The sequence below is a fragment of the Miscanthus floridulus genome, chromosome 11, assembly GCF_019320115.1.
Source record: "Miscanthus floridulus cultivar M001 chromosome 11, ASM1932011v1, whole genome shotgun sequence".
NCBI classification, from domain to species: domain Eukaryota; kingdom Viridiplantae; phylum Streptophyta; class Magnoliopsida; order Poales; family Poaceae; genus Miscanthus; species Miscanthus floridulus.
This window is the reverse complement of record NC_089590.1, coordinates 86,502,677-86,515,617: the sequence shown is the minus strand read 5'-3', so window position 1 is coordinate 86,515,617 and position 12,941 is coordinate 86,502,677. Positions and strand designations below refer to the sequence as shown.

The 12,941-nt window shown below is 48.6% G+C and overlaps 1 protein-coding gene across 1 annotated transcript; it reads left to right on the top strand.

Moving 5' to 3' along the window:
- The first annotated feature begins 4,369 nt into the window (after nt 1-4,369).
- Nucleotides 4,370-7,588, top strand: LOC136492353 (uncharacterized). Its single transcript, XM_066488403.1, has one exon. It carries the CDS (start codon nt 4,370-4,372, stop codon nt 7,586-7,588), a length of 3,219 nt encoding a protein of 1,072 aa, XP_066344500.1.
- The last annotated feature ends 5,353 nt before the right edge of the window (nt 7,589-12,941 follow it).

Genomic DNA, 12,941 nt, shown 5'->3' with positions numbered 1-12,941 from the left:
AACCAGCGCAACAATTTTCGTGACCAACACGACCAGCGTAATCAGCTGCGTAATCGCCATTGTGAAGGTTGTTAGTTTTTCACCAAGAGAATCCACGTACCAGCACACGAGATTTAGACTATACCAGCCTCTTGGCCCTTCGCATGCTGGGGACTAGATATGATCGGGCCTTTCAAACCGGCCCCTAGAAAATTTACATGCGTCTTTGTGCTGATCGACAAATTCTCCAAGTGGATAGAGTACATGCCCCTAGTCAAGGCATCTTTAGAAAAGGCTATCGCGTTCCTCGACCAGGTCATCCACCGCTTCGGCATACCCAACAGCATCATCATTGATCTGGGTACTCAGTTCACCAGGAACGCTTTTTGGGACTTGCGTGATGAAAGGAGCATAGTAGTAAAATATATCTCGGTGGCACACCCTAGAACTAATGGACAGGTTGAGCGGGCAAATGGTATGATCCTAGACGCACTTAAGAAGAGGATGTATAGAGAGAATGACAAAGCTCCTAGAAGATGGCTCAAAGAGTTACCAGCCGTGGTCTAGGGTCTCAGAACCTAGCCCAGTCGCAATACCGGTGTATCACCATACCTTATGGTTTATGGCACTAAGGCAGTGCTCCCAGCAGATATAGCCTTCAGATCAGCACGGGTAGAGAACTTCGACGAAGACAAGGCCAATGAAGTGCAGGAGCTAGAAGTGAATAGTGCAGAAGAGAAGCGGCTCGATTCTTACGTACGTACAGCCAAATACCTTGCTGTTTTGCGCATGTACTACAACAAGAACGTCAAGGAGCGGTTCTTCGTGGTCGGGGACCTGGTCCTGAAGTGGAAGATGAATCAGGCTGGTGTCCACAAACTCGCAACCCCATGGGAAGGACCTTCATGATCAAGGAGGTTACATGCCCTACATCTTACAGGTTAGCTCGCCTAGACGGCACAGACGTACCCAATTCCTGGCACATCAACAAGCTTAGGCTTTTCTATGCTTAGCTACTAAGATATGTACCCCTCTTGTACTTTTGATTTATTTCAATAAAGCTATTATGATTTCTCCAACCACTCTAATGTGTCACTTCGAAGTCTATTGTTATTCTAACTCTACTAGTTTAAACCGACCACCATTCCTTCTTGAGTTCTCGGAGCAGGCCCTGTCTCTGGTTCCTCCCAACGCGTGCATGGGATCCGCTCTCTACGCTATGGGTGATCGGCAGGTGCTCTCTGGTTTGACTTGTGTGTTTCTATGTGTGCACAAGCTACGCACCTCACACTCCGACCGCAAGACAAACCAGGGCCATACAAATCTTTCAGGATGACGTGTTGACTAAACTGGTACAACTAAACAGAACGCCAACACGTTCTAACTTAGTTACATCAACACGATATCCGAGCTTAAACACATTTTCTACAAACATAAACAAGCTTATGTTGATATACAAGTACGTTATTACAAGCCTGCCTGAAAAGGTCCAAGTTTACAATAACCCAACTACATCTTCTTCTACAGCTATAGCCTACACTATTGGCTGGTCGGGGCACGCGGCGCCTGCTGCTCGCTGGGCCTGACATCATGCTCGGGTCTCAGGGACTCTGGCATTGATCGAGCTAAAGAAGATGGCCCCATCGATGCCTAGCTGGTCAAGACCGCAGGCTTCGCCGGTTGGCTTGAAGATGACGGTGCTCCCAGCTGACTTGTTGATGGCATTCCTTGTACGGGTGGTGTCGCGCCCCCACATAGGTTAATATCGCTAATTATTTTTGCCGACAAGTCTAGTTGGGTCATCCGTAGCTCCTCGGCCTTGTCTCCAGGGACTGTCGTGACTATCCTTATGCTCGGGGACTGTCTCGACCACCATCGTGCTCGGGGACAGTTCCAACCACTCTCGTGCTCGGGACTGTCTCGACCACCCTCATGCTCGGGGACTGTCCCAACTACCTTTGTGCTCGGGGACTGTCCCGACTACAGTTATTCTTGGGGATTCGTTGTTTTCCCCATGCTGCGCTCGAGGACTGCCCTGACCACTCTCCAACCATTGCTCGAGGACCGCTCTCCTCGGCTACATGTGATTTGTACTCACATACAGTTGAGAGGCATTTATTTTTTCTCACTTAGACCTTGCTACAAGGCTGATACCTCGCCTTCCAGCAAGCTCGGGGACTACATTGGTATGATGCACCTGCCGGTGCAGCTTGTATCGCTTGTACGACGATTGGATTCTCAACTTAACTGGAAATTCTTTTTAGACCCTGGCACCACGTGCCTACGTCACCTACTACCAGGCTCGGGGACTAAGTGGGCACACTTCACCTTATGGTGAATGTGCTTATTTTATCGACCCCTACGCTCTGACTATTGGCCATAACTACTACTGTACAAAGGTCACTTACATTTCTTTTTCAGAAATACAAGTGGGCACACTTGATCAGGAAATAAATCTTTTTCTTTTTTCTTTAGAGCACCATGCATTCTTTGGACAACCAAAATCTTCGGCTATAATCGTGGTGATGAGGACACCACGAGTACATCTACACCAGCAACACCTCAGGCGCCTCCAGTTGATCATCTAGGGCCAATCACTCGGGCCCGTGCGAGAGAATTAAACTTCATCATGCTGTTAAGGAACGAAGGGCCAGCGGAATAAGAAGATGGCCCAACAGGGCAGCCCAGGTGGGGCGCCTAGGGCTGGGAGCCGCCGCCTTTCCCCTGGTGGCGCCCCCCCTCCTGCCGTCGATCTGGACTCCAGGGGCTGCGCCCCCTTTATTTAGTCGGAGTCCCTTTTGTTTACAACTCGAGTTTTGTTTTACATCTAGCTTTAGCTACTCTCGAACACGGCAATTCCGCGCCGTCTTTGTGTGATTCAGAACTCCACCTTCGAGCGATAATTGTGATTGCTCGCGTCTTTTTCTTGTTCGTTTTTCGATTGCATGCAGGAAACGATCTTCGTGATCAGGCTGATCTCGCACCGGCGAGGTTGGTAACCATCGGGAGTTGGTTCAGCGATTGCATTGGTGCTTCGGGTTCGCTCGTCGTAGTCGGATCGTGAGGGTCTACTTCCACCAGATCGAAATTATCTCCACTCACCGAAAGATCGGGCACTCCCCTTCTATCAAGTGGTATCAGATTTCCAGGTTGATCGGTGAGCTTTATCGAGTGTTTTCCCGATTCATATTTGTTCATTACCTAGAGTCCACAAAAGCCAAAAAAATATTTTACTTTCCGCTGTCCTATCAACCTTTGTGCCTTTGCAATTTCGTTCCAGTTTCGCATTGTTGAGTTTGTTTCCGTGGTCGAGTCTTGTTGCTGGTTTAGGATTGTGTTCGTGGTCGTAGTTCAACCGCACCGTTGCTATTCTTTGTTTCCGCCGCTATCCCACCCACCGTTCCCAAACAACAAGTCGAAGCCACCATATTACTCGACTTGCCCCCGCTAGCCGCCTTGTGTGATCTCTCGCCGCCGCGCTAACCCTAGATAGGTTGCCAGCCGCTGTTATTTCTCCTGCATCGCAGCCCTCCTTACATCATCTGGCGCCTACCTACTGCTGTTAGTCACAGGGACGATTGATCCTGTGATCGGTGTTGGAGTTTAGGGACGCTTTGCCCTAACTGCCGCCGCCGTGTTGTGCCTTCCGAAAAACATAACTTGAGATACCTTCGGTAAAACAGGCATAACTTTTCGCTCGTTTGTCAGAAAAATCTAAAATTTTTTGTGGAGCATCTCGACACCATTTGGAGCCGACCCAAACTCACCTTCGGTTTGTTTGGTTTCGTCAAAATCCCCAAAAAAATTCGGGAAAATATAGAAAAAAAATTGTCAAGGGTTTTGCACGTTTTTCAGAGAACGTGTTGTTTTTCTGTAGGCCACATAACACCTCAGTTGTAGGTGCCAATTTTTGTGGTTGCATCTTTTGTGATCCTTGTTCAGAGAAAAATATAAAAAAAAAATAGTGCAAAAAAAAAAGTGGATTCCTACTGGTACCTTTTGAAAAAAAAGAAATCCGGGCTATTTGCTTGTTCTGTGAGTTCTTTCCATCGTCCTTTGTTTCACCTTGTTGCGCTACGTCTAGGACACGTCTTAGCCAGCACTTGTGACTTGTACTTTGGATACTTATTGAACATTCGCTAATCTGCATTCGTTAATTGCTAATCCTTGACTTGAGTGCGGCCTACCCAGAACTCCACATAGTTCTACGACGAGCTGACTTTGTTCCCAGGCAATCGCTGCTCCAATCTTTCGCGAGTTCCTCTGGTCGGTTGTGGGTCGCCCCTGTGTGCTAGGTAAGAACGGATAAGACATTGATAACAGCACTAGTGTGAGCGCCTTGTGAACCGTTACACCCTATTTTGGCATCGGTTTTGTGTTTGCGCTAACCATGGCAGGCGACGGCGACGACGTGAAGGATGAGCTGCAGGACATGCGGACACAGATTGATGGACTTGCCACCGACATCAAGACGATGCATGAACGGATGGATTCCACGGTCACTACGTCGAACGAGCGGTTCGATCAGCTAGACCTCTCGCAGACAGCCACCAAGACCACGCTCGACACCATCGTGTCACGCCTCGACTCATTGAGCACGCTGGTCGCAGATCTCCAGAACGATTATGTTGGTGACACGGAGCAGGACGGTGGAGACCGTCAAGGCCGCGCTCGCCGTGTGCCACGCCGTCCCGGTAATGATTCTTTTGCTAAGATAAAATTTAAAATTCCATCTTTTAATGGCAAATATGATCCTGCTGCATATCTTGATTGGGAATTAGAAGTCGACCAGAAATTTTCATGCCATGATATTCCTGCTAATTCTCAAGTTAAAGCTGCTATTAGTGAATTTACTGATTTTGCTTTAATTTGGTGGCGTGAATATAAACAAAAACATCCCGCTACAGTTCCAACCACATGGGATCAATTAAAAGCTGCTATGCGATACAGATTTGTACCTTCTTATTATGCTCGTGATTTGCTTAATAAAATGCAATGTTTTCAGCAAGGTTCACAATCTGTAGAGGACTATTACCAGGAATTGCAAAAAGGCATGATTCGGTGTGGGTTAGTTGAGGAAAACGATGCTGCTATGGCACGTTTTCGTGGTGGTTTAAACCGTGAAATTCAGGATATACTTGATTACAAAGAGTATTATGATATGACCACATTATTTGAATTTGCTTGCAAAGCTGAACGTCAAATACAGGGACGCCGCTCGAAGCCATATTCTAACTCTTTTGCAGGACGAAGCTCGACATCCGGTTCAGCACCCGCGCCCCCTGCACCGTCCACACTCACCACTACACCACGTGAGCGGGCAACCACTTCTGCAGGTACTCCTCCGTCCACAGGTGCAGTTCCTTCCACACGCCGCACACGGGATATTCAGTGCTTTCGTTGCCAAGGATTTGGCCATGTGTCTCGGGAATGTCCGAACAAGCGTGCCTTGCTCATTCGTGACGATGGTGAGTATTCTTCCGCTAGTGATTCTGACGATATTCAACCCGCTATGCTTGCCACTGACCATGCAGCAAAGACGGACGTACATGTCAACCCGGACGACGCCGATAGGTATGAAAGTCTTGTTGTGCAGCGTGTTCTTAGTACACAGGTCACTACGCCTGAGACGAATCAGCGACACACTCTTTTCCATACCAAGGGCGTTGTGCAAGAGCGATCCATTCGCATCATCATCGACAGCGGCAGCTGCAACAATTTGGCGAGTACCGCGCTGGTTGAGAAGTTGTCTTTACCCACTCGTAAGCATCCACATCCATATCACATTCAATGGCTTAATGATGGTGGGAAAATTAGAATTACTCGTTCGGTCCATGTTCCTTTCTCCATGGGTGCTTATTCTGATTTTGTCGATTGTGATGTTATTCCCATGGAAGTATGCTCTCTGTTACTTGGGCGACCTTGGCAATATGATACTGATAGCTTGCATCATGGTCGTTCCAATCACTATTCTCTCATGTTTAAGGGTCAAAAAATAATTATACATCCAATGACACCTGAACAAATTCTTAAAGATGATCTTGCTCGAGCTGCTAAAACTGCTAAACAACTTGCACCATCGACCTCTGTTAATTCTGAAATCAAGTTAAATGCTCCTGTTTTGCTTGCTACACGTGCTGATTTTGATAAGTTACACGATGCTACTTTGCCATGCTATGCCCTTATATGCTCTCGTGTGCTCGTTTCCCTTGATGATACACCGTCTTTGGATATTCCCCCTGCTGTTGCTAACATTTTGCAGGAGTACGCTGATGTCTTTCCAAAAGATTTGCCACCAGGCCTTCCACCACTTCGTGGCATTGAGCACCAGATCGACCTCATTCCCGGCGCACAGCTCCCGAACCGCGCCCCGTACCGTACAAATCCGGATGAGACAAAGGAGATCCAGCGACAGGTACAGGCGTTGCTTGACAAGGGTTATATTCGTGAGTCTCTTAGCCCTTGCTCTGTTCCTGTGTTACTTGTTCCAAAGAAAGATGGCTCTTGGCGTATGTGTGTAGACTGTCGTGCTATTAATAACATTACCATTCGCTACCGATATCCTATACCACGCCTTGATGATATGCTAGATGAGCTTAGTGGTGCCATTATTTTTACTAAGATTGATTTGCGTAGTGGCTACCATCAGATTCGCATGAAATTAGGTGATGAATGGAAAACGGCTTTTAAAACGAAATTTGGGTTATATGAATGGTTGGTTATGCCGTTTGGTTTGACGAATGCTCCCAGCACTTTTATGCGTTTGATGAATGAAGTTCTGAGGCCCTTCATAGGATTGTTTGTAGTTGTCTATTTTGATGATATCCTTATTTACAGCAAGTCTATGGAAGAGCATTTAGACCATTTGCGTGCTGTTTTTGATGCGTTGCGTGCGGCCAATTTATTTGCTAACATCGAAAAATGCATGTTTTGCACACAACGTGTCTCGTTTCTTGGCTATGTTGTTACTCCACAGGGCATTGAGGTGGATAGCAGCAAGATCGATGCCATTCGGGCGTGGCCTATACCGACGACGGTCACACAAATTCGAAGCTTTCTTGGCCTTGTAGGTTTCTACCGCAGGTTTGTTCGTGATTTTAGCTCCATTGCAGCGCCTCTACATGAGCTTACAAAGAAGGATGTCCCCTTTGCTTGGAGTGATTCGCAAGAGGTTGCGTTCAGCACCTTGAAAGATAAGTTAACCAATTCTCCTCTCTTGCAGTTGCCTGATTTTACTAAAGTGTTTGAGCTTGAATGTGATGCTAGCGGTATTGGGCTAGGTGCTGTTTTGTTACAAGAAGGAAAACCTATTGCCTATTTTAGCGAGAAATTAAGTGGTGCTAGCTTGAATTATTCTACTTATGATAAGGAGCTTTATGCTTTAGTGCGCACTTTGCATACTTGGCAGCACTACCTTTGGCATCGCGAGTTTATAATTCATTCTGATCATGAGGCTTTAAAACATATTCGTACCCAAACAAACCTGAACCGTCGTCATGCTAAATGGGTAGAATTCATTGAGTCTTTTCCTTACATTATTAAACACAAGAGCGGGAAAGAAAATGTTATTGCTGATGCTTTGTCTCGTCGCTATACCATGCTATCATAGTTAGATTTTAAAATTTTTGGCCTGCAAACTGTGAAGGATCAATATGTGGATGATGCTGATTTTAAAGATGCTTTTGCCCATTGTATTCATGGCAAACCATGGGGCAAATTTCACATACAGGACGGGTTCCTGTTTCGCGCTAACAAGCTGTGTGTTCCAGCTAGCTCGGTTCGTCGTTTGTTGTTACAGGAAGCGCATGGAGGCGGTCTCATGGGGCACTTTGGCGTCTACAAGACGCATGAGGTGCTAGCTGCTCATTTCTTTTGGCCCCGGATGCGCGCTGATGTTGAGCGCCTTGTTGCACGTTGCAATACTTGCCAGAAAGCTAAGTCACGATTGAACAACCATGGTTTGTACATGCCTTTGCCTATTCCTACTTCCCCTTGGCTTGATATTTCTATGGACTTTGTTTTGGGATTGCCTCGAACTAAGAAGGGGAGGGACAGTATTTTTGTGGTTGTTGATCGTTTCTCCAAAATGGCTCATTTTATACCTTGTCATAAGACTGATGATGCTAGCAATATTGCTGAATTGTTCTTTAAAGAGATTATTCGTTTGCATGGTATTCCAAATACAATAGTCTCTGATCGTGATGCTAAGTTTCTCAGTCATTTTTGGAGATCACTGTGGAATAAAATGGGAACTAAATTGCTGTTTAGCACTACTTGTCACCCTCAGACTGATGGGCAAACTGAGGTGGTTAATCGAACTTTGTCAACCATGCTTAGGGCTGTTTTAGATAAAAACTTGAAACATTGGGAGGATTGCTTGCCTCATGTTGAGTTTGCTTATAATCATGCAACGCATTCTTCTACAAAAATGTGTCCCTTTCAGATTGTTTATGGTTATATTCCTCGAGCGCCCATTGATTTGTTTGCTCTTGATGCTGAGGATGCTCCACACATAGATGCCGCTGCACATATTGATCAAATGATTAGCTTGCATGAACAAACTAAACAAAACATTGCTACTGCTAATGCTAAATATCAGGTTGCGGGTAGTAAAGGGAGAAAACATGTTACTTTTGAACCGGGTGATCTGGTTTGGTTGCATTTAAGAAAGGATCGTTTTCCTACTTTACGTCGTTCTAAATTGATGCCACGTGCTGCTGGTCCTTTTAAAGTACTAACCAAGATTAATGATAATGCTTACATCCTTGACCTGCCTGCGGAGTTTGGTGTTTCCACGAGTTTTAATGTTGCAGATTTGAAACCTTATGCGGGCGAAGATGAGGAGTTGCCGTCGAGGACGACTTCAATTCAAGAAGGGGAGGATGATGAGGACACCACGAGTACATCTACACCAGCAGCACCTCAGGCGCCTCCAGTTGATCATCTAGGGCCAATCACTCGGGCCCGTGCGAGAGAACTAAACTTCATCATGCTGTTAAGGAACGAAGGGCCAGCGGAATAAGAAGATGGCCCAACATGGCAGCCCAGGTGGGGCGCCTAGGGCTGGGAGCCGCCGCCTTTCCCCTGGTGGCGCCCCCCTCCTGCCGTCGATCTGGACTCCAGGGGCTGCGCCCCCTTTATTTAGTCGGAGTCCCTTTTGTTTACAACTCGAGTTTTGTTTTACATCTAGCTTTAGCTACTCTCGAACACGGCAATTCCGCGCCGTCTTTGTGTGATTCAGAACTCCACCTTCGAGCGATAATTGTGATTGCTCGCGTCTTTTTCTTGTTCGTTTTTCGATTGCGTGCAGGAAACGATCTTCGTGATCAGGCTGATCTCGCACCGGCGAGGTTGGTAACCATCGGGAGTTGGTTTAGCGATTGCATTGGCGCTTCGGGTTCGCTCGTCGTAGTCGGATCATGAGGGTCTACTTCCACCAGATCGAAATTATCTCCACTCACCGAAAGATCGGGCACTCCCCTTCTATCACGTGGTCTACTGCTCTCTATGCTGACCAGAATACTGGCATATTTGCTTGGTCAATGTTTCAACCAGTTGAAGATGACATGAAGACAGACCGCATTAGCCGAAGAAGATCAAACGGCATGTCGCAACATAATACATGGTGCTCGGGGACTAGCTGTGGGGGTATTAACCCCTATACCCTTACGGCTAGGTTTGGGCCGGCCCGGACCAGGGGGTCCGGCCCACTAGAAGACAATGTGTGGCCCGGCCGATCTGCTTAGAGTCCCGCATAAGGAATCAAGGCAGACTTGGAGATCAAGCAAGATCCTGGTCGGTTAGAATAGGAATCCTTATCTGGCCACCTATGACAATTATAACTGGTTGGGATTAGTTTCCAGATCTATAACCCAACCCCTAGACTATATAAGGCGGGTAGGGGACTTCTCTAAAAAATTATCTCATTTACATACAGCAATACAATTAGACGCAGGACATAGGTATTACGCCTTCACGATGGTCGAACCTAGATAAAACCTCGTGTCTATCTTGTATCACCATCTCGTTCGTAGCTTACGCACCTATCTGCCGATAATCTACTACCTTGGGCATACCCCTAGGTAGACTGCCGACCATATTTTGTCGACAAATACGCGCTCTGACCGAGCATGAGTTCCTCCTTCCCCTGTCTCACCTCGATGCCGAGGTAGTAGGAGAGTGCGCCGAGATCGCTCATTCAAAAATGAGCTGCCATTTCACGCTTGAAGCTGTTGATGTCATCTACATGCGCACCGATGATGATCAAGTCGTCCACATACACGCCGACGACGAGCTCCTCCTTCCCCCGTCACTGCGTGTAGAGCGCATGCTCGATTGCGCACCGCTAGAATCCAAGCTCACCCAGTGTGGCATCAAGCTTGGCATTCCATGCTCATGGGGCCTACCACAGCCCGTAGAGCGCCTTGCGTAGTCGGAGCACCTCGTGCTCCGCTCCCTTGATGACAAAACCTGGAGGTTGCCTAACAAAGACCGTCTCCACCAGCTCACCATTGAGGAAAGCTAATTTAACGTCCAAGTGATGGACGCGCCAGTCCTTTGCTACTGCCAAAGCTAGTAGCAAATGGACAGACTCCATGCGCGCTACTGACGCAAAGACTTCCTTGAAGCCGATGCCCTCGCACTAAACAAAGCCTCGGGCGATGAGGCGCACCTTGTGCTTGACAATGGCACCGAGCTTATCCTGTTTGACCTTGTACACCCACTTTAGGCTGATCGAACGACATCCTAGAGGTGGATCGATGAGCTCCCATGTCTTGTTTTCTTCGATCGCCTTCATCTCCTCCAGCATCGCCCAACGCTAGTCTCCATCGCGCTCCGCAAGCGCGAACATGGGTGGTTCCTCTACACTGATGAGTAGCAGCTCTGGATCATTAAGCAACCTACCCACTAGGCCTGAGGGTCCTATGCCACCGATGATGTCATCCAGCCTACGGAACCGCACCTCCTCACCTTCATGGAAGGCATCCACGAAATCAGTGATATCACTTGGAGGTGAGGCAAACTCGATCGACATCGATTGAGTTCCCTATTCTGCCGAAGTGCTCGACACAGCACCCAGAGTGCTCGGCACCCCGGTTATAATGCTCAGCACTACTCCTAGACAACTCATCATAACTCCTGCAGTGCTCGGCCCCATTGTAGGATTGTTGAGCCTTAGTCTTGGAGTGGTCGGCACCACTGCAAGACGTCTTGGCTCTGCTATGGGAGTGTTTAGCACCCATCCTGGAGTGGTCGACACCACTACAGAACCTTCCGGCACCACTCTTGGCATGCTCGACATCCCTCTAGGAGTGCTCAGCACACCTCCCTGAGTGCTCGGCATCCCTCCCGAAGTGCTCGGCACTGCCCTAGGAGTGCTTGGCTTTGTTGCTGGAGTGCTCAGCACCCCTCCCGGAGTGCTCGGCACCTCTTTCCTAGTGTCTCCACCACTATGGATGACCAAGTGCTCGACGATGAAGGTGCTGGTGAAGCCGCCAGCTTTCCCCGTGCTCGGACTGTTCTAGTCCCAAGCCGCCTTCTCGTCGAACACGACGTCGCGTGAGACAAGTACCTTGTCTCCATGTGGGTCATAGAGCCAGTATGCCTTGGTACCCTTCGCATAGCCCAGGAACACCATCGGTGTGCTCCTATCCTCTAGCTTGGTGAGGATCGGCTTCTTCTTCCTGACGTGGCCGATGCAGCCGAATGTTCGGAGGAAGGACACGCTCGGCTTGCATCCACGCCAAGCCTCGAATGGGGTCTTGCCCTTTAGGGCTTTGGTGGGAGCACGGTTGAGGATGAACACCGATGTGGTCACCGCCTAACCCTAGAACCTTATCGGCATGCCTTTGGCCTTCATCATCGATCGAGCCATGTCAACCACCGTCTAGTTTCGTAGCTCCACCATGCCATTCTATTGTGGTGAGTACAACACGGTGTGGTGTCGTACCACACCCTGATCCACATAGTACGCAGCAAACTTCACCGAAGTGAATTCGCCACCATGATCAGTCCTCAGCACGCGGAGCTTCTTGCCACTCTCGGCCTCCGCACGCATCTTGAACTTCTTGATCACCGCTGCTGCTTCATCCTTGCTCATCAGGAGTTGCAGCCAAATGTAGCGACTGCAATCATCCATGAGCAGGAGGAAGTACCACCGACTACCATTTGTAGGTGGCATGATCGGCCCATAGAGGTCATCGTGGACGAGCTCGAGAGCGTCCTCCACATGATAGTTGGCCACCTTTGGGAATGGCAGCCTCCTCTGCTTCCCGGTCGGTAGCTGTCACATAGCTCGCTTCTATGCTGGATGTGGGGTAGCCCTCAGACCATCTTCTCCAGCCGACCAAGCGCATCGAAGCTGAGATGTCTGAACCGGGCATGCCACAGCCATGGTTCCTCCGTGTGCCTTGCCGCTAGGCACACCAGCTTCTCTACCTTCAGGTCGAGCAGGTACAACCAGTTCAGGGACCTCTTCACCTTGGCAAGAAGTCGCTGCTTCCGCTCCCTGATCCTGAAGACTCTGTCCTTGATCAGTACCACGCTATCGTGCTCATCCAACTGACCAATGCTGATAATGCTTGAACGCAGCCGCAGGATGTAATATACATCCGTTAGCGCGTGGTGATCCCCGTTCTAGCATCTAAAGATGAAGGTGTCGTGCCCTTGGATTGCCACCCTTGAGCCATCACCAAACTTCACCGTATCGGTAACGTTGTCGTCGAGCTCAGAGAAGGCTGCCTTGGAGCTCGTCATGTGGTTGCTGGCACCAGAGTCTAGATACCACCGCTGCTCCTAGTCGGTGCCCACACGTCCGAGGTGGACTTGGACGCGCGGTTCATTGAGGTTGACAGCCTTCAGGGCCTTCCCAGGTTCTTCCACCATCATCACCTCTTCCTTCTCCTCGGCCTCAACGTCGTGCAGTGCACAGAATATCGCCATCAGGATAATGGCCTCATCAT

Coding starts and splice junctions, on each gene's coding strand:
- LOC136492353 (XM_066488403.1), top strand. CDS start 4,370: ATGGCAGGCGACGGCGACGACGTGAAGGATGAGCTGCAGGACATGCGG.